The following is a 22,887-nucleotide window of genomic DNA, read 5'->3' on the forward strand; positions in this document are numbered from 1 at the left end:
GATTTATGAACGATAACGTCATCATTCAACTTAATAGTCTAGTGGGTGGGCACCTTTAGTCTCATCAATCAAACCAGTCGGATTAATACTATTGCATAAACAGTCTCTTATCGCAAGGATCCTAACATGATCAGGTAGGAAGAAATGTGCCAAAGTTGATGTATTCATTCATACCATTTGGTGATACTGATCCTAACCTGAAGGTCCACTCACTTTCCTTTCTTAGTAGAATATTGGTAATGTCACCACCAGGTATCCCTAATTAAACTTCTCCAAACCCCAAACTCTGAGATCCTTGTAGGATTTCTTATGTTGGTAATAAAAGTGCCGAGCCACTGTGATCAATTTCTTCATTTTTTGTAGAAAGTACTAAAAGACATATGTGCTGGGTTGATTAGCCTTGAATATATTGTCCACATATGCATTTGCTCTTAATTTTTCGTTTACATATTAATTTGAGATGATTGCAATGGTATTTATATGTGAATTATAGTGTTCAAAATGGATTGAAAGGAGTCTGGTTTTTGAACCAAAGAGAGATTTGCATAAAGCTCTGTTTCTTTCGGCTCTATTGGCATTGGGATGACCACCGCTGATAAATGTATGAATAACCAAGTCTTCAGGAAGAAAGCCATCAGGACGAAGACTTTAGGAGATCTAGGATATATTCCTGATTTTCTATGCTAGTCATCCAGGCATCCAAAGTGGAACTGTACCACTAATCTAAGAGAAGAAAGCAGGCCTACACCACCAGTGCTCCTGGGTGAGCAGACTTCCTGTCATTCCAAGCCGGTCACTAGGTTGTAAGAAACCATTTCCCTCTAAGCTTTCCACGATAAGCAGCAGATGATTGCCCACACGATGTGTCCAAAAAGACCAAAATCTACACCCTCATTACTGGTATATTAATGGGCAGAAAAGAACTGGCTAATGTTTGTATCCAGCTTTGGAACAAATAAAACATATCCTGAAAAAGGAAAGGACTGGTGAGTCTAAGGGGTATATTTGCTAAAGTGTGGGTTTATAGAATTGCAAGTGTTGCCCATAACAACCAATCAGATTCTACTTATTTATCTAGCACCTTCTAGAAGATAATAGTTAGAATCTGATTGGTTGCTATGGGCAACATCACCACTTCTATAAAACCACACTTTAATAAATATCCCCCTAAGATTCCATGCTTGCCTCCCTGGTGAGAACCAGTGTACACATGCATACACTACTGAAGCTGAAAGTCTAGCCCCAATAAGAACAGCATCCAGAGCTTTCTATACATCTCATCACCAAAGGCTGTAGCACTAGAGATTGGAAAAGTGATGTTATGATGGGCAAGTGTGTTATGGGGAATCCGCATTCCCATTTAGCTGTATCCTCACTAGGGGGTGGGATAAAATTTTACAACCTGCTTGAGGCCTCTGTTCAGTTTTGGTCCACATTGAACAAAGGAAATCTTGCAACTGAAGGAAAGGAAATTAATGTTTTTTTTTTCCCATTTAAACAGTGTATTGTCAGGCACCTCTGACTCCTCGATGTCCTGAATTTTTAAAGTTTGCGGAACAGACCACACTAAATCATTTACACCATACCACCTAGTAAAATCCTTGTTGAAGAATGAATAGCCCTCAATGTCTAAATCCTCAGCCACTTCGCCTTCCACCTGAGAGGGACACTTGGTTGTCTGATGCCTCTAAGGACTGAGCCACAGCAGGACTCATACACTTCCAAGGTTTAGATAAAGTTGACTGTAAAATCTAGTCTTAAGAGGAGGAAACCTTAGCAAGACCAAACACTGCTTTGACTTTGCGCCACCCCTTGTGCCCAAGACAGTTAATGAGTCCCTGTGGAGACTTAAGACCCCTGGCCAAGTGCCTTCAGACAACAAAATTAATTTTCTCATAATCCATTGGAAGAGGTAAAAGGAAGGTGACTCACACTCACCCCATCTAGGATGTTCAGTGAGCTGCGTATGCTCAGGAATAGACTGGGACAAAGATAAGTGACCCAAACCGCAGGCATGCATGGCATTACGCCGACAGCCTCGCACATATGTCCATATGCAATGAAATCACTGACAACAACCCTCCACACTTTGTACTAGAGACGACCACTAAATGCATTTCATTCACATCTACTTCCTAACACAGTAGAAAACATTATTTTGAGTTAGGGCTGAAAATCTCTAGTTTACATAGTTATCATGTGCGTGAGCTATACCCTAGACATGTTACAAGAAATACTTCCACCAAGACATCAGACACAACCATTAAAGACTTACCTGTTGGCATAAGAATGAAGCAGTCCTCCCCACACAAGGAGGCATTTATAGCTTCCAGCTGGTTGGTACGGAAGCGATGTAACCCAAACTTTTTGTGGAAAATCTTCATCATTTCTTTGGAGTGGGGAAAGGTGAAGCCCCGGAAACGCTCGTGAGCTGGGTTCTCTACTGGTGGCTTTAAGAGGGAATCTACATAAGGCATGCAAGAGGGAGAAGTTCAGGTGACAAATTTAAATTAAACCATTATCGTAATGACAAGTGTCCCATCTTTTCAGACAGGTTGCCCAAGAGATCTATATATAAAAGATAAAAATGAAGAGAGGAAGAAAGAAGAAAGAAAACATAATGAAGAGGGAAAGGATATACAGACAGCATTTAAAATGGGTTTCGACTATATGTCCTCCATAATCATAGTGGGTTGGCAATTATGGTCAGATGCCAAATTCGGAGCCATTGAGCAGTGACATGAATTTGGATTGCTAACGAGAAGACATTTAGGCTAAACTGCCAGATTTACCCAACACTTGAATGGCATTAGCCCATAGTAGCTAGTAGGTTATAGTGTTCCCTCTAGCTCCGGCGGCAGGCAGGGCGTCCGAAAAGGGGCTTGGTTACGAAAAGGGGGCGTGTCTATAAGACGCGTCCCCCTTTTTGTCATACTTGGGGGCGTGCCCGGCGCTTACGGACATGCCGGGCAGCCCCCAAGCGCTGCAGAAAGGGAGAATAGACGCCGGGCGCATGCGCCCGGCGTCTATTCCCCAGCGGTGACCGGGTCACCGCATGTTTGTCCACCCGCGGGACACTGCGTCCCGCGGGTGAGAACGGCTCCCGCAGGCTGTTAGGGCAGGGCGCTTTTTGCCCTCCTCCTGGAGGGCAGGGTGCTTTTTGCCCTCCAGAAGGAGGGCAGGGCGCCGCGCCCCGCTAAAACAGCCTAGCGGGAACACTAGGTTAATCTTACACGTATTTTCCATTTCCGCCGGCTCTCACTGACGCATACGCAGCCTGATCAGCCGCTGGCGAGCATATTGCACATGCACAGCTATCACCTTGCTTTGACCATTCCCTAATAGAGGCTTTTTTTTTTCCAGGAAGCTCTGTCCAAGCACCCCAACTAGAAATAAATGCGTGTTTGGGCGTAATTATCAACACACAAACACTTTAAAAATGTGGCTGGTGGTAGTTACACCCCTTAATGGGTTATTACTACCAGCGTTGCTAGCAATAGGATTAATTAAATTATTAAATTATTGTACAGACATGAAATTTATGTGTAAAGCATAGAACAGTAATATTCAACATGCGGCCCTTCAGGTGTTGTGGAATTACACATCCCAGCATGCCCTGTCACAGTTTTGCCATTAGTGCATGCTAAAATTGTGGCAGTACATGCTGGGATGTGTAGTTTCACAACAGCTGGAGGGCCACATTTTGAATGCTCCTGGCATAGACCCTCTTGGAGGCTTGTTAGAGGATGCGGACATGTTTTTCTTTTAGATAGATAATAATATATAGTTGGCAGAGGGATTTAATCTTGGCCTTGGTTCGGAGTAGCTCCATCATATCAGTTAATTCAGTATTTATTGCAATAATATATGCAATCTATATTTTGACAATCACTGCGCTACAGATACTGCAGGAAAGTAATTTTTCTACTGTAATGGGAGTGCAGAAAATGGTTGCTGATAGCCATGTTGTGTGCAGTGATATTATGAATGTATCAGGCATTAGATAATGGTCAGACATTAGGAGGTGGTCAGACATTGCAAAGGTGTTTTTAACAGAAAGAAAGGACAAAAGGTCACAGTTTAGTTACTGTATGTGACCAGACATATTTAATCCTGAGTCAACATTCTCTTACCTTCAGTTAATCTGAATACATACACCATAAAACAAGTTGTTGTTGAGATTTCCAACATTCATAATTGAGGTAACAGTGCCCCCTACTGTCTATTAATATTTATGTATAGTTCCAAACATGACCTTTATAAGTGTTAAAATGCTTATGTAGGAGTTTTTCTCCTATATAAGCTGTAGTTTGTCAGTAGAGAATCAGCCTATTGCTCGATGTACGAGGTTCCAACTCCAAGTTGTTGGAGGGGCTCCTGGGAATGAAACCATTTATGTTCTGAGTAGATGATCTGACAAACAAGTGTTAATAATTTACTTTTTCTTTTACTTTGTAATAATGTCTTTTTAACATATTTGTTTGTGTGGCTTGATTAACGTCTTTGTATCCAAGAATCTTATCTCGTTCCACCGAGAACACCTACACAATTACACTGAAAAATAAAGAAACTATTGTAAAGTATAAATAATACTAGGCAGCTGCTACTCCTATTGTAAGTGTTCAGCCTGCAAAGGACAGATCTAAACGACTGGCTACAAATCACAAAGGAAAAGTGCTAATGGTATAGTATATTCAGGTAAATTAAATTTAGAATGAAAAAACAAATGCTGTGTACTTGAATAAACAATTAAGGAGACTTATGTGTTTGCTAAGCTCTCAAAGCTTCCCAGATCCAACGGTGACAATACTATGTGGATCCGCTGGAAACCTTTAATTGGGATTGCGTAGTTCAGAGGCCAGAAGATGCTGCACATGCGCAGTAGGTTTAAAAACTTTTTAATAAGACAATAAAAACCATTGCAATTGGTAAACACATACAATGTTATTCCATTGGAAGGATTTTTATTAATGGTCTTAAAAAAGAAAAAAGAAAAAAAAAAATTTTCTATACATGTGTGGCTTATCAGAGCATCTGTTTATTCCTAGCACTATGTGGTCCTGATAAAGGTTAACATTTTATCCAGACTGTATTGTCACTATTAACCTGAAAAGCTTTGCAACATTATACAAATAATCATGATTATCTATATAACTATACAGTAGTATCTGAGGTATATATTTAATTTACCTGAATATACTGCACCAATAGCGCTCTGTTTGTGCTTTGTATCCAATATAAGAGTAGGAGTTTATGGTATGATGAGCTCCGTTCATCACCTAACATGGCGGCAGACATGACCGGCTTTTGAAAAGGGAAACAATCACTCAGCATTTGTTACTTTATAGTTCGCAGTGCTTACCTGACAACCCAGAAGGATGAGAGGTGCTAGTAGGGGTCTTTAAAGAAGCTGTGCTGCTGAACTTTTTAAATAATGGTGCTTCCCGTATTGTGGGGTATGGTGATGGCGCAGTTTTGCCAACAGGTGGTGCTATGGGGCTGTTTAGGCACTGAACATCATCATCAAAGTCTTCAATGTCAAAGTTGTCAATATTAAAGTCCAGGTCATCATCATTGTCCAATGTCTTTGGGGGATGAACAGAGGGTCTGGCACATGTGCTGGAAGTAATTGGTTTTTCGTTGTGCGGTGTGTTGAAATGGCTAACAGTGAAAACAGAGTCCTGGAGACTGAATGAATCTTTTATTGTGGAGTCAGACAATTTAAAGGAAAAGGATGTTTTGGGTTGCGTTTGGAGCAAAAACTTGGTGCCAACATCCACAGAACTTTCATGGCTTTTTGGTTTTAGCTTGTCAGTAGCAGCGAACGAGTTAAATCTATAAACATTCCCCAATGGTCCGTGATATGAAGTGTCTGTGGTCGAGGTACACAGAGAGCTCTGTGCGGAATCACTTATTTTGGTAGATGGCAGCTTAGTACATGGGGAGAACACAGGTACTTCCACAGCCAAAGATTGTAATGCGGAGTCACTTGACAAGAGACGTTGCCTGAAAAAATAAGAGCACAAGATAAATATGGGTCATAGAGTATACACTTTGATGGGGAAAAAAACAACAACAAGCAAAGACAGTATATAGGTCATTATTTACATCGTGACTAGGCTACTTGTGGCTTTCCAGCTGTAACAGTTGGAAAGTCACAGGTTTCCCTCTGATGTGAAAGGAAGATGCCAATCTGCCAGCACATCTCATTTACGCACCGCATTTCCCTCTGCTTCTGAAGCTCCTTCCCACAAGTCAGCAGCTGCAGCTCAGACAATGGAATCCTATCGACTAGGTCACAGATCTTCAACATCATGGTCCAGAGCTCAGGGGACACATCGCAGCCTGCTGTAAAGAACATAAGGACACATGAACCTGCCTCTTCCCCAAGCTTGATGGTACTATTAAGCATTTTTCAGCTTCCTACCTGATGAGGAGGAAATGCGCTTGTCTGGCAGAACTGCTGGTGCATTCTCTTTTTCTGTCCCAGAGGAAACAGATAATTTCTTCGATGAACTAAAATAAAAAAATAAATAAAAAAGTCTTGAAAACTTTCTTATACCAAGTAATAAAATTTCACAGAGGTGTTGTGATTTGTGATCGTTCAATATCAATGAAATTGCTTACAGTAGTGATGGAGGTGGCACATACCGCTGTGCAGCCCAGTATCACACTAAAAACATAATGGCACCTGCTTTAGACTATTCATAACAGCATGATATACGCATCCATATAACACGTTCTGCTTACCAGATACCTCTGAGCACTGGTGGAGAGGACACACTGCTGTCTGTTGGAGAGGGCGGAATAAAATCAGCATCAAACTCATCCTCAGCTATTATCTCTTCTTTGGTTTCTGAATCAAGGTCCCCATCATATATCTCTACATTGTCATCTATTGTGCATTCATCTGAAAAAGAATACACATTTCAAATAGCAAAGAGGGATGATCACACGATAATGGAATTAGCAAGAGGCAAATAGAACTCACAATGCTAGGTTACTGATCATGTATAGCATATATTATTTCTCAATTGTAAAATATTTGGCTGCTATTTAAATTCTAAAACAGAACATAAAAAAATGTTTATATTGCTAACATAACAAGAAGGTAATATACACGTAATATAGGCAATGCATCTTACATGGGTGTGTACTGCACTTAGTGACAAGTTAATGCCAGAATAGAGGCCTGTATATTGGAAGAAAAACTGGGCCCATCGCTCAACAATAACATGAACTTTAAGTGATTCCACAGGACTCTTTGGCAAGTATCGTGTGTGGGCAAAATACTCCATAACAGCCATCCAGCGAGACCTGGGGGGGGCATAGCAAAATTTTTCATGGGCCCCCAAGGTCCCCCCGCTAGCTACCCTGCTGCTACTCCCAATCCCCCCTCCACGATTTACCTTTGCTCCATGGTAGTCTTCCTTCAGCGTGTGCCGCACAGGGCAGATACATCTCCTCTCCCGGGTCGGCTCAGCCTCTCCTCACTGACTGATGCTGGGAGGAGGCGTGGCCGTGCTGAGCCTACTAAGACATCCCCGGATAACAGCCACACCTCCTCCCAGAATCAGTCAGAGGGAAGCTGACCGGAAGAGCAGATGTGCCTGCCCTGCGCAGCACACTGCTGAAGGAGGCACAGCTGGCTGGCCTGGCAGCGTAGGGGGAGGGCCAGGCCCCGGAGGCAGCCCAGGCCCCATAGCAGTCGCACCTATGGTACATACACCAGTGCATCGTAGCCAAAACGATTGTGCCCAGTAATAAAATCACAGAGCAATTGTCAATGTACGTTGGTTAGAGAACTGACCTGCACACACCACAGAATCCATACTAACTTCAGTAAGGACACTGGCCACCGGTTTAGCCACAAACTGATCTGCATTAGAGTTCTTAACATTCTCTTTATTTATGGAGGGTGCAATTTCAAGGGACAGAGATTTGGGAGATACCACAGTTTGTGCTTTGTTGTATTTCTGAGGGGTTTTACCCAATTTCCTGATCTGACTCTTGTGAGGAGACTCGGCTGTGTCAAAATCATTCATATCGTCCCATTCCCCCAGGCTGATGACAGAGCTGAGAGAGGAATTGCAGTCTGGTTTTTGGGGACAAGAGTCTTCTTGTGCGATATCCTCACTCTTCTTGTTGCCATTTTGCAGGACAAGTTTCTCAGAGATTAGTGATGGAGAAATGTCAGGAGATGGTATACAGACTGGAGTGAAGATTCCCTTGACTATATTATTTTCCTGGGCGCTTGAAGATGTTAGGTGATTTTTTGAGGTCTGCACTCCTTGTGCAATATTAACATTTGTATCTCTTAGTGACAATTGCTGCTTTGTCTGAATTGCACTAGTTGACACAGGTCCATCAGGAGAATTTCTCTTCTTAAACGTAAAAACACTGTAGAGAAAAAATAAAAACAGCTAAATGTTACATATGAGAGCCAGACACTATAGGGTTATTATATGGCAAACTCTGCCATTACAGTCCAAGTGCTAAGGATATCCATGCTTAAGTCCAGATCGTTAAATCAAATTGTATGAGGTACTAATTAAGTCACCTGTGCTCAAGGAACGATATCCTTAAAACCTAGACTGTTAGTGGCAGAGTTTGGGATCCTCTAAGATATGGCATGGAGTCAGACATGCATTGAAATTCAAATCAGTGTGATGCTGAATAGCCCTGGGAGGGAGCTCCTGGAGCTATTCAATTCAGCGAGCTGTTTGGTCCGACTAAAGGATTTCTTCTCGCACCCCCTGAGGGTGCCAGGGTATATCCAACAAAAGTGCCGGCTGCGCGGCTGTTTTCCTGCTTAGTGCGGTGCCAACAGCCGTGTGGCCGGCACTTTCGTTGGAGAGCGCTGGTTCTCGCAACTAAACACCCTAGTTAAGTCGCGGGAGCCGGCATCCTCCGGACTTAACTGGCACTGTCGGACCAAACAACACGGTGCATTGAATAGCTCCGGGAGCTCCCTCCCGGGGCTATTCAAGCATCGAGCCCATGGAGAGCAAACAGATTTCAGAATTCAAGAACGAAGCTTTTCTCCAATAGCTCACCATGTAATGCTGCTGAATGTACAGTTTAGTACAACGCTGAAGAACAGAATTTGTAAACATTTCCCACTTTTAACTATCTTCTAAGTGGTTGAACTTGGATAAAAACTTTGTGCTACTGCTTAGCCAATGGAATTAATTGTGGATAGAAAGGAAACCGGTATACATAAAGCTTAAGCTATCGTTATACAATGCATTGCACGCGTAAGTATTTATGATTTCCTAGTTACGTCTTATTTAGAAGTATTACGTAGTATTCAAACCATGACAATACTATGAGTTATAGAAGTTTGTGAAAACATAATTCTTCAGGAAAGAAAAGAACAACTGCTCAATAAGACTTTTATTGGTAATTTCTTAAACTACACCCATCTCCTCTACACAACCATTGAGACATAGTGGTGATAGGTACACCATAAAACAATTACACTCTCTAAAGGGGTTATACACTGTCCCTTCCCAAATCTGATGTTGACAGCAAGAGGAGGGGTAATCAGCATATGATAGCTGAGCGCAGCACTGGCAATGGAGGATAAATCTCCACTTTATTATAACAAGATTACACTCACCTCGGTTTAGACTTATGGAGTGAGAGCTTGTTCCCAGCCCCCTTAGTAGAGAACAGTTCCAGCTGCTTCTGGAGATTGTTTTGCGGCAGAGCGGCCATACTGTGAAGAGACGGAACAGCAGAGGTAATGAATAATGAAGCATTAGATCACCCCCATGCAGAGGTCGGCCATCAGCGACATGTGCAAAAAACAAGGAATGCAGCAGGCGATGGAGGCAACTAGAGCAGGTTGACAAAACAATGAATGTTGGCAAACTTGTCATTAGGTGTAACTAGGACAGGGAAAGAACATGATATATGCTGTCAGTCTACGTGAGGGAGCAGGAAACCTAAAATGTGAGAAAGTCCCGGCATCCTACGGGACGAAACGCATTGATTGCGAACCCCCCTCTACTACTACGGCTCCGGTCACCTGATTGGTTTTCCACCCAGAGAGATCGCGCATCATCACCCGGCAGCAGCCGTACATCTACATCAGCCGCGGCAGCACCTCCAGCCATCGCTCCAAACAGTAGCAGAGTACCCAGCACACGGTTCCCTGCAGCGTGGCCACGCTAGCACAATGGATAATAACCAACAAGAGTACACCAGCTCATTCTGGCCCACAGAGACAGAGATAATTTAACATATAACTAGCGATCTACCGGGTGGTAGAAACTATATTTATACTGGGACGCCAGTATCATAAAGGCCATCAATAACTGCATACTAACTGGCCAGCTTGCCAGACTTGCTTGATGAATTTAAAAAGCAACATTTCTGCCACTTGCTTTTAAACCTGACACACTAACAATCGCATTGCAAACTTGCTACTAATTACAAAGATCTTATGTGATATGTGATTTTTTAGAGAGCCTAAAGAACTGGTTATTGCAACAGTGTCCAAAGATTTTTTTACTTTATATTATATGTCTTTATACAATTAAATGCAAATTATCTCATGAGATTATTGCTGTCATTTATGTGAATTTAAAAATTCACATAAATGTGTATGTATTTATTTTTGTGTTTGAATAAAACCCATAGGGTGTAACTGAAACCAGCCTCCTGTTTGCATAATAGAGAGCAGACTTTTACCATATTATTGTGGAATCATTGGATTATAACAAGAGATATGGTAAGAACTTACCTTTGTTATCTCTGTTTCTACGAAGTCCATAGGGTCCACAGGGTTGACCTTGGGGTATAGGTTGGGGAACCAAATATGGGCACCACGCAGTTAAAGCTTTCAGCTCCCAGGATGCACTGGGTCCACTCTCCCTATAACCCCGCCCCCCCCAGCCAGAGGCACCTCAGTTTGTAAGTAGCCAAAGGCCGGAGGAGGAAAGAAAGAGAGAGAGAGAGAAAACTGGAACACTCAAGAACCACACTCACAGAAAAGGAGACGGGAAACCGGTGACCAGTAACACAGCCCATATAAAGCCAGGTGCGTCAGGGCGGGCGCCCTGTGGACCCTATGGACTTCGTAGAAACAGAGATAACAAAGGTAAGTTCTTATCATATCTCTTGTTTTCTACTTCAGGGCCCATAGGGGGTCCACAGGGTTGACCTTGGGGATGTCCCAAAGCAGTTCAACCCAGGGTGGGGACGCTCCTGTGCTGAGAGGAGAATCAGTCGCCCACAAGGAAGCATCCTGAGAGGCAAAGGAAAACCAATGCCTAGAACCTTAAAAAGGTGTGGACAGAAGACCACGTGGCCACATAGTAAGGCAGAACAGCCGAGGCGCCACAGCGAGCCGCCCACGAGGGTTGGCCCGAGAAAAACAAGCATGAACAACAGAAAGGCCTACCCATGGGTAGGCCCCTGAGGAAGACATACGAAGCCATCCAGCCAACAACTGGTTATAGTCCGGCCATCCCTTCCTGTGAAAACCAGACATCTTAGACCACAAATAAGGAGTCCGATTTCCTTAAGGAACTTGAACGGATCATAAATCCAAAGAGGCCGGACCGCAGTCAATGAGGCCACACCAGCCAAGAGGACTGGAGACTGAATGGCCGTACACCAAGTTCCAGAATAATATGGAACCTAAAAACCACTTTAGGAAGAAACACAGGGCGAGTGCAACTCACACCCTGACATAATACCATCCAGAAGAGGGAGCCACCTGAGAACACGCCCAATTCCGACACTCACCTGTCGGATATAAACGCCATAAGAGAGACAGCCTAAGCAATAGACCATGTAGTGGCTATCACATCCAGTGGTTCCATTGACGGTCCCCGGAGGGAACGAAGAACCACTACTAACTCCCAAGGAGCCCCTAGGGGGGATAAATGGCAGCATAATCCAGAAAACACTCTGAAGGATGAACTGGATACCAGAGTGGAGCAATTCCACATCTTAACCATACTGACAGTGTAGAGTTCCGCACTGTCAGGAAGGCCAAGCGGAGGGTGAGACCCAAGCCAGCCGGAAGGAATGCCAGAATATCTGGAAATCCTGAACGCCGAAGGATCATAGTGATAGGTACGATACCATAAGAATTAAGCCTGCCACAGTCTGTGGAAGGTCCCAGCAAAAGCTGATCTATGTGCTCTGATGACAAAGCCAGGGAAGCCGTAGGACCCCCATAGGGACGTAGTCAAAGACAAACGATCCAGGTCCAGGGCTTCACAAGGACCCTGAGACAACAGGTCCGGATAGGAGTATCGGTGGGGAAATTCCGAAAATTCAAGTACCCCTGACATCTGGGGCAATCAGAAGCCACCAAATGTCTCAAATGAGGCTTCCGAAGACCTCGAGGAAGAAAGGAGACCAGAGGACCCAGGTACACAAAGTGGAAGAACCACTTCACCGACAAAGTCATTGAAGGTTGCTTCAAAACCCCTAGTGCTGGACCGTAACACCGGTAGTGTGTGATAAAGTCAGAAGGCCATGAGGATCACCTCAGGGAGGCCCCCTCTGCTTACCAGGAGACAAAACCTCTCTTGGAGAAGAGACTAGTCCCCGGGATGCACCTCGTGACGGCTGAGGAAGCCCGCTTCCCAATGGAGAGCTCCTAGACTGAACGCTGTAGAGATGGCCTGGAGGAGACCCTCGGCCCATGTCAGAATGTGAGACAATTCTGTCATTGCCACCCAACGAACAGTGTTGCCAAGATGGAAGGCACTGTCGTAACACTGTCGGACTGACCCTTTTGAGGTTTACCCTGAAATACGTGTAATGCCAGGGAAGGCCCAAGACAGCCTAAAGTTCCGACAAGTTAATTGGTAGGGCGGAATCGATAGACGTCCAACTGTACTGAAACGAATGCGAACCAGACACTGTTCGTAGCAAAATAATACCCTGGACGAGATGGCCATAGCCACCCGGACAGAGAGCGACTCGCCTCCGGAGAGAGCATCGTCGTTTGAACAGTGATCCGACGGAAAAAACTTGTTCCATCTGGAGAGGAGCCAATTATGGAAAGGCCTGGAATAGAACTAAGCCCATTCCACCCATCCAAAAGCAGACACTCAGGATATTTGACCACGCATCCCAGAGTGTACTGACATATGTCGACTACATAGACATCCGCATACTCCTAGTCAAGGAGTGGAGATCCTGTCTTATGCCAAAAGAATTCTCAGATTTCTGAGAATCCAGCAGGGCTCCCAGATGAAGAATGCCCTGAGAGGGATGCATGGAGGACTTTTTCCCCCAATGACTAACATCTGCGCCGCGAAGAAGCCACGGTTATTCTGACCTGGCTGTAGAGTACCTCGGTCATCCTGCTAAGAGCAGGAGGCCATCCAGATACTGGAGCAGTCGGATATACTGAACCGGTGAACTGTAGAAAATCCATAAAGCTGGTAAACCCCTGTGGGGCTGAGGACAGTCCCAAAAGGCAGTGCCTGAAAAATTGCAAGTGTTGCTGTGGCACAGCAAACCTGAGCCCCTGCTGATGAGAGGTCTCTATATGTACCCGTAGGCACGCGTCCTGCCTATCCAGGGATACCATGAAGCCAGGATCCAAACATCGGATGATGGAGCATAGGAGTTTCCTCCTGAGCCCAGGTACCCTTAGAAACTGGTTCAGGGAATTGAAACAGAGAATAGGCCAAAGAGGACCATTCAGCCACTGCACCAGAAAGAAAGCAGAACAACCAGTCCCTCGTTGAGATAGTGGGGATGGCCTAACTAGCTCTGCTTACCGCAAAGACTGTATAGCTTTCTGGATATGTAAGGCCCTGTTCGGGTCTGAAGAAGGGCCTGCGCACCACCACCTGTAAAGAGGCCGCCTGAGCAATGAGAGGGCGTACCCGTGAGAGAGTACCACTCCTACCTATGCAGCCATGGCGAACTGACACCAGCAGTGGGCGCACTGAGAAAGTCAGTAGCTCACTCTGGAATCCCCCAGTTGTAGACCTGTCCCGTTAGGCTGAAGAATAATCCTTAGGTTCAGAAGCAGGGTTGGCTGGAAGTCCAGGTCTGCTCAGTACTGGATATGGCGGCCCTTGTAGAGGCCGACAGCCTAAGAAGAAACAGGCCTTTAGGCTGACTGTGAGGACCAAAAGACGTAACAGATTTAGTCTGAGGCCCTGTAGTGAGAGTAGCTGAAGGCTGTAAACGTGTCGTTAGTAAAACTACAATCTTGTCAAGGTCAGGACCAAACAAGATCTTCCCTATAGATGGTATCTGCATAGGGTAGTACAGCGGTTACAGTCGCAGACGGAACTCTGAAAATTAGGAGACTGGTATCCAACCACATACGACAACAGCATACAGTATGTGAGCGACCAAAGACATTTGAACCCCAGACGTGATGGAGGGGAAAAAATTTCACAAATGAATCAGCACAGTATGCAATAGTATCAACCAACCATGCTATAGCCATGGAAGGACGGGTAACAGTCCCTGAAAGCGAGTATACTGATTTCAGGCAGAGTTACCACCTACGGATCCGTAGAATCCGACCACGCAGGAATATAAGGCATAGTAACGTCTGTAATCAGACGAGTAACATGCCGATCCACCCCAGGAGGGGCTCGTGATGACCCTCAGGGAATTTGGGACCGGAGGCCAAATCGCTGTTGTGATACTTCGTATCTAGTGACAGCCAGAGTCCCGCCATGCGATCCATCCGCTAGTCAGAAACAGGAAACCCGAAGGCCCGTTAGACTGAGGGTGTATGATACAGGTGCAGGATCAACATTCTCTCTAACCAGAATGGATCTGACTACCCGCCCCAAAGCATGGATAAAAATACTTGAAATAGGCTCCCCCCCGTGTAAGAGCCCAAAACAGCATCCAGTTCACGGCAGAGCCAACTGGATAGTAACCACAGGGCGTATACCACGCCATTTTGCGTTTCGTAGAAAAACGACATCCACCCAGGGTGGCTGTTGTGGTAATTCTTGCAAGGGGAATGACAGACCGTTGTGGCACCAGAGGGAATTCATTGAAAAAACCCCTGTAAGGAGCGATAGTCTGTGTCACAAGAGTAGAGTGCAAGAAACTGCGAGATACCCTGAGTTGAAAAGGGCAGTATGGAGAAGTAACCCCAAGTGAGTTACAACAAAAGGTGCCGGCCCGGCGATCCGCAATTGAGACGATCCCAAGAAACAGACCGCCCAAGGGGGTCGTGTAAAGGGGCCCAGCACCAGATGGCGCCGCATATATAACCCTTTATGAGTCAAATCCTCCGCACTAACACCTGCAGCACATGACTTGCAGGATAGTAAAAATGGGTGCAGTATCACGCTCTCCTTGGCAGACCTATCTGACCAACCATCTTGGCGGAAATATCAAGCAGCGCTATACTGGTCCTGACTGATGCTAAAATTAGCTGCAGGGACCCATTTTCAGCGTATGCAACACACAGTTCCACCTAAAATATGGCAACGTTCAGCACGCAACAGTATGTGACAAACCTCACAACTATTAACGAGTATATTATATGTGAGGTCTCAGAACCACCCTAAGTACAGCTGTATTAGGGCAGATTGTAAAGAAAAAGGGATAGATATACACTGACAGGTGAAAGAATAAAGTACAGACAGTCAGCGCTAGCATAAGTCACATACAATGCAGACATATATATTCTGCACTATGTCGCTACATTCAACTGCCCAGATTCAGTGTCTGGGAAGGCTGTAGCGCTGTGTACACTCACCTAATGGTGAGGTACGCAGGGGGACTGAGCCAAACGCTATCTCCGGAGATCTGCTGCTGCACCACAGAGAAGATGGCCGCTGGAGACCTCAGAAGCAGCGCGGCACGCGAAGGAAGCAGCTCAGCGACGCCAGACTTTAGACACTGAAAGGCGTGCTGAGCTGAGGGGAGGAGCCGCTGTGACAGAGAAAGCTTCCTCCCCTGGCCGGCTATTAACCCCCGGGACGCCAACTCCTAGCGCCGATCGCTAAGTCCCTGGTGGTCTAGTGGACACACGGGGTATGGGGGGGCTCGCCGCCACTGCCGGCGCCTCCGGTCTGTCCTCAGACCGGAGGTACAGGACTGCTCCCCGTGGATCCGGCAGCAGCCCTGGGCGCCCGCACAGTCCGGCTAGTACAGATTCTGGGGTCCCGCTGAGATCCCCAGATCTGTACTGGCGTCTCAGCGCCGGCAGGGTGACGGAGCAGCAGCTTGGACATCCTATGGACAGTCCGTCGCTGCTGCTCTAAAAGTCCAAAGTAAAAAATAAAAACTTTGTTCTTAGAAAAAAATAAAGCTTAGGGGCTGCTAATCAGCCCCCACTGCACTAACGGTGACCCGACTCCGGCCGGGCACCAACTTAAACTGAGGTGCCTCTGGCTGGGGGGGGGGGGGTTATCGGGAGAGTGGACCCAGTGCATCCTGGGAGCTGAAAGCTTTTACTGTGTGGTGCCCGGATTTGGTTCCCCAACCTATACCCCAAGGTCAACCCTGTGGACCCCCTATGGACCCTGAAGTAGAAAGAACAATTAACACCAGCGCAGTGATTATTGCTTTCATTATATACTTTCTAGAGATTGTGGATCTCCTGGGTCCTAACTAGACCCTAAATTACTTGCAGCAGGTATTAAGATCTTTTATATGCATTATCAACACCTGGAATTGTAGCGTTATACTACTTGGCGTGTGGATTCTGTGCTGTGCATATAGTATATAACAATAATGGGACTGCATACTGTCTGGCTGACCTACAGATCGTGTATAAGAACGCCTGTATAATAACTGCAGCACGTGCACAGTGCTGTACATATAGGGTTGAGCTTATTTCCCCTTCGCGCTAGGGACCTGGAAGTGACGTGCAGTGAGGATGGAAGTAAGACTCCATTCCCATAAAGTCCGCCTAGAGAAGAAACTTGTCCGCTCGCCACGCTCTGGGCACGGTGGGTCGTTATGCTCGCCACAAGATTATATTCCCCCTCTATGTCCACGTGGATGGTACGGAATGATGTTGGACAGTAGCTGATGACGTCAGGGTCCTCTCCACGAAGGGTACCTAGACACTGCCGTGCATATAGTATATACTGTCATTGCATACTGTCTTGCTTGACCTACAGACCATGTATAAGGCCTGTATAATTTAGTTAGCATTTGTGCTCAGCTGTAGCATGTCTCAATCAGGCTTTCTTTAAGTTTAGAATCAGTATAGAGGCAGCCGTGGATGACGTTGGCAGTCGTGTATTATAAGCACTAGGTGTGTTATAACACAAAGTGTAATTTATATAACAGTTAAAAAACAGTTGAACAACATCTACGACAAGGTAATTACAATATCATTCCTTATGCTGGGCATACACGGCAAGATAAAATGTCTGTCAGACCGACAGACATTTTATTAGGCCAGCTGCCAGCCGCAGATGTCCGCGGCATACACTGTGAGAGAAATCTCACAGTGTATAGCCCGACATCCGCGCTCCGCCCCCAGGGGAGGAGACATTTCCCTGTTCCTTCCGTAGGAAGGAACACAGGAAATGTCCGTCTGTCGGCTGCACTGGGCATACACTGCCCGATGCGGCCGACAATTACCGGGTAAATATCGCATCGGACGGGCAAGCTGGACAATCCAGCATGCCCAACCGAGCAATATTTAACCCTCGGCGCCCCCCTCCCCCCCACGCTACAATTATCGCGGCGATCCGCCGATATCGGGCGGATCGTCCCGATAATTGCAGCGTGTATGGCCAGTATTACCAGTAGTTTGTGTGTTGTACATTTTTGAATGTATTGAAAAAATGTATCAAAAACTTCTATTAATGATCTCACTCCATGGAATCATCTCTAAGACCACTACATCCTTTACTCTCCCTGCAGCTCATCCTTCTGTACATATTGCTCCCTCATTACTTTCCTCTTCTCTTACAAACACATATGAGCTTTTAACTTATCTAAACACATTGACAATAACATCCACAACCTCTCGCCATAAAAAAACATTCAGACAAAACCCACAAATATATTTATATCTCGCTCCTGTTGCTTCTATTAGCTGGTGACATATCTCCAAATCCAGGCCCAACCCACATGCCACACCCACAACAAACTATAAATCCAACCTCATAAACATTGCGTGCCTCCCTTCACCATCCAAGTCACTAAAATGTGCCTTATGGAATGCACGCTCTGTCTGCAATAAGCTAACATCCATCCATGACCTCTTTATTTCAACCAACCTCAACCTTCTGGCAATAACAGAAACATGGCTCACACTATCAGACACTGTCTCCCCTGCTGCACATGGTAACCTACACTTCTCACACACCTCCAGGCCTGGTAATTGTAAAGGAGGTGGGGTAGGAATATTACTCTCCCAATCTTTCACATTCACAGTTCTCCCACAGGTACCTTCACTCACATTTACATCATTTGAAGTACATTCTATTAGGACTTTCACCCCTTTCTCTCTGCGAGTTGCTGCTATCGCCCGCCTGGGCCACCGCAACAATTTCTGGAACATTTTTCAGCCTGGCTCCCTCACTTCCTATCCTCAGACATCTCCACCATCATTATGGGTGATTTCAATATCCCCATTGACAGTCCACAATCTCCTCATGCCTCCAAACTTCTCTCTCTAACCTCCTCTCTTGGCCTCTCCCAATGGACTGACTCCTCTACTCATGAGGAGGGCCACTGCCTGGATCTTGTATTTACCAGACTATGCTCAGTTTCTGATTTCACTAATGCTCCTTTCCCTCTCTCAGATCACAACCTTATCACCTGCACACTTTCCTCCATTACATCAACCTCAATGTCAGTGAAATCAACCAAACCTCCTAAAACCCGCAGAAATATTAATGTGATTAACTTTCAACAACTATCTACCTCTCTACAACAACGATTCTCACCAATTTCTGCACTCACTTCTCCTGAGACTGCTGCATCACACCTAAACCAGATTCTAGTAAAAGCCCTCAATGAAGTAGCTCCAGCTACCCATCACACTCCGCGTAGACTTAGACGTCAACCGTGGCATTCTAACCTAACAAGGCATCTACAAAAACTCTCACGTAAAGTAGAACGTCAGTGGCGAAAGTCTCGCACTCCACGTGACTTCCTCGCATATAAGTCTATCTACAACTCTTATCGTACTGCTCTGGACACTGCCAAGCAAACATATTTCCAATCTCTAATCTCTGCTCAAGCCTCTAGCCCCAAGCGCCTTTTTAATACATTTAAACTGCTTCTTACCCCTCCCTCACCCAAGCCACCTGCTACAATCTGTGCACAAGATCTTGCTTCCTATTTCAAGGACAAGATTGATAATATCCGAAATGAAATGTTATTCTCTTCCTCAGCTAGTGACCTACTCAATTCCCTACCTGAACCCTCTGGCACATTCTCTTCATTTGACCCCACAAATGAAGATGAAGTATCTACACTCTTCTCATCCTCCTACTCTATTACCTCTCCTCTAGATCCTATACCCTCACAAATCAGTAAAGCTCTGTCTCCTGTGCTCATCCCAACCCTAACTAAAATCTGTAATCTCTCTCTTTCTACTGGCATCTTTCCATCACTGTTCAAGCATGCAGTGATTACTCCCATTCTGAAAAAAAAAAATTCTGACCCTAACACTCTCTCTAATTACCGTCCTATCTCCCAGCTCCCATGCCCCTCCAAGCTACTGGAGAGACTTGTCTACACCTGCCTCACACACTTTCTTAACACCCACAACTTATTAGACCCACTTCAGTCTGGCTTTCGTTCCCAGCACTCCACAGAGACAGCACTGACTAAGGTAGTAATTGATTTGGTCACTGCCAAGGCTAAAGGCCATTACTCACTCCTAATTCTTCTAGATCTCTCTGCTGCTTTTGACACTGTTGACCACTCTCTTCTCGTTCAAACATTACAATCCCTAGGTCTTAAGGACACAGCTCTTTCTTGGTTCTCTTCCTACCTATCTGATCGCTCTTTTTCTGTTCGTTTTTCTGTTTCTGCCTCCTCTTCGCTACCTCTATCAGTTGGAGTACCGCAAGGCTCTGTCTTAGGTCCTTTGCTATTCTCAATCTATACCACCTCTCTTGGCAAACTAATCCGCTCTTTTGGATTTCAGTACCATCTGTATGCGGATGATACTCAAATCTACCTATCCTCTCCAGATTTATCACCATCTGTATTGGTCCGTGTCACTGAATGTATTTCTGCCATTTCATCTTGGATGTCATCTCGCTACCTGAAACTTAATATTTCTAAAACAGAATTAATTATATTTCCACCGACCAATAACAGTTACCAATCTGATCTCCATATCACTGTTGATAACTCAACAATCCACCCCACCCCACAAGCTCGCTGCCTTGGTGTCATCCTTGATTCTAAACTGTCCTTTGTTTCCCACATTCAATCTGTCTCAAAATCATGTTACATACATCTAAAAAACATATACAAAATTCGACCATATCTCACACAAGACACTGCAAAAACTCTAATCCATGCACTCATTATTTCCCGCATTGACTATTGCAAGTCTCCTTACAAAAACAGGCTATCGCCATTACAATCCATTATGAATGCAGCTGCGAGGCTTATCTTCCTTGCCAAACGTTCATCGTCTGCTGCCCCGCTCTGTCAGTCCCTCCATTGGTTGCCGGTTTTCTACCTTATTCAATACAAAATACTGTTACTTACACATAAGGCCATTAACCGAATTACACCAACATACATCTCTTCACTCATCTCAAAATATTTCCCAACCCGACCTCTCCGCTCAGCACAAGATCTGCGTCTATCATCCCCGCGCATTACTTGCTCCCATTTACGGTTACAGGACTTTCTTCGGGCTGCACGCACTCTATGGAATGCCTTACCACACACAATAAGACTTACCTCTAGTCTTCAATCCTTCAAGCGTTCCCTGAAAACTCACCTCTTCAGACAAGCTTATCAGATTCCAGAACTGACCACATAACCTTCATAGCTTCCATGTCTTATTCCATCCCCTCTCACAGTCCACACATAACCTCACATATTGTCTTTCATTCACATACTCCTGACATTTTGCCGACATTCCTGTGTGACTGGATCATGCAGCCCACCAAGAAACTCTGCATTCTGGCCGGACCAAATTGCAATATATAGCACCTATCCTTGTGTATCAATGCTTATTTCCCTATAGATTGTAAGCTTGCAAGCAGGGCCCTCTTACCTATATGTCTGTCTGTTATTACCCTGTTTTGTTCTATCAATGTTTCCAATTGTAAAGCGCAATGGAATATGCTGCGCTATATAAGAAACTGTTAATAAATAAATAATTACTGCAGCATGAGTACAGTACTGGGCATATAGTATATGTCACTGCAACAGCCTTGCTGACCTACAGACCATGTATAAGAAGGCCTGTATAACTACTGCAGTATGAGTACAGTGCTGTGCATATAGTATATAATGTCACTGCAACAGCCTTGCTGACCTACAGTCCATGTAGAAGGCCTGTATAACTACTGCAGTATGAGTACAGTGCTGTGCATATAGTATATAATGTCACTGCAACAGCCTTGCTGACCTACAGTCCATGTAGAAGGCCTGTATAACTACTGCAGTATGAGTACAGTGCTGTGCATATAGTATATAATGTCACTGCAACAGCCTTGCTGACCTACAGTCCATGTAGAAGGCCTGTATAATTACTGCAGCATGAGTACAGTGCTGTGCATATAGTATATAATGTCACTGCAACAACCTTGCTGACCTACAGTCCAACGCCATATACAAGATGTACTAATAACTGCTGCATGTTCAATACAACTATGCATTGTGTTATACGACAGCACTAATGGGAAGCACACACACACAATGATAATCTGTGTACACTGATACAAGCTGCACGGCGCCTAATGAGGTCTGCCCTCATACAACGACAGAGCCACATAGGACAGCTTAGTGCTCTCTCCTCATATTACGTGTCCCAGCTGTAAACGCAATGGTAGCAGATGCAGATATATATATATATATATATATATATATATATATATGGGATGAGAAGGAACACAGCGCTGCTGGCTGTGGAACATGAACCTGTTATACTGAGGTATCCGTGGCCAGTATATGAAGGGTCCCCATTCCGGCTCCTCCTGTCACCACCTTCCGGCTTCCCCCGCTCCCGTGTTTTCGCGCCGATTCCAGTCGAATGCTCTGACGTCAACTAAAGTGATACCCGGCCCATAGTAACGCGGCCTGGAGACGGCGCCGTGCGATGACGTCACTCTCCCCCAAGGAGGCCTCCGCCCCTCGGTAATCTGTGCCCTCTGCTCTCTTCAGCTTCAGTTTACCGAATCTAACCCAGCAGCGCATACACACACACACACACACACCAGGGAAACGTCTACCTGGAAGTGAGTGACTTGTTTCAATGAATGGGCACCCTGTGGTCGCTGTCGTGATGCTTTCAGGGTAACCCTGCAAAAATGTAGTATCTCCTGAATATATTATGAACTACAGGTCCCTCCATTTCCAGCTGCGATGCTGTCATTTACCAAGTTACTCGGAGAGGGTTCCAAAGTTACCTCCCCTGGCAATGGCCGCAGCGCACGTATGCAGTGTTGCCAACTCTGAAATGGAAAACAAGCAACCTATAAGTAAAAAACAAGCGTAAACCAATCCTAAAGCTGGCCACACACTAGACCAGTGTTGGCTAACCTTGACACTCCAGCTGTTGTGGAACTATATATCCCAGCATGCCCTGCCACAGTTTTAGCATGCCCTAATAGCAAAACTGTAGCAGTGCATGCTGGGTTATGTAGTTCCATAACAGCTGGAGTGTCAAGGTTAGCCAACACTGCACTAGACCAACTTACATCCAACTAGTTGATTGGTTGGAATGAAAATCTGGTAAGGCATGAAAGCAAATGACAATCA

The 22,887-nt window shown here is 45.2% G+C and overlaps 1 protein-coding gene across 2 annotated transcripts in view; it reads right to left on the reverse strand.

The window, feature by feature from the left end:
• The window catches only part of BLM (BLM RecQ like helicase), a 73,668-nt gene extending 51,110 nt beyond the window's left edge, over positions 1-22,558 (reverse strand). Inside the window, exons 1-8 of one of the 2 annotated variants that reach the window (XM_088452829.1) lie at positions 22,359-22,558; positions 9,623-9,721; positions 7,811-8,400; positions 6,751-6,910; positions 6,428-6,516; positions 6,219-6,348; positions 5,363-6,006; positions 2,276-2,464 (exon numbers count right to left, since the gene is read on the reverse strand). In XM_088452829.1, the coding sequence (XP_088308955.1) occupies positions 2,276-2,464; positions 5,363-6,006; positions 6,219-6,348; positions 6,428-6,516; positions 6,751-6,910; positions 7,811-8,400; positions 9,623-9,720 (1,900 nt within the window). In that variant the 5' untranslated portion in view covers position 9,721; positions 22,359-22,558. Of the gene's footprint in view, positions 1-2,275; positions 2,465-5,362; positions 6,007-6,218; positions 6,349-6,427; positions 6,517-6,750; positions 6,911-7,810; positions 8,401-9,622; positions 9,722-22,047; positions 22,245-22,358 lie in introns of those variants that run through there. The other variant, XM_088452828.1, reaches the window with a different exon arrangement.
• Positions 22,559-22,887: the final 329 nt, after the last annotated feature.

The sequence above is a fragment of the Taudactylus pleione genome, unplaced genomic scaffold, assembly GCF_031769625.1.
Source record: "Taudactylus pleione unplaced genomic scaffold, aTauple2 ptg000556l, whole genome shotgun sequence".
Lineage (NCBI taxonomy): Eukaryota > Metazoa > Chordata > Amphibia > Anura > Myobatrachidae > Taudactylus > Taudactylus pleione.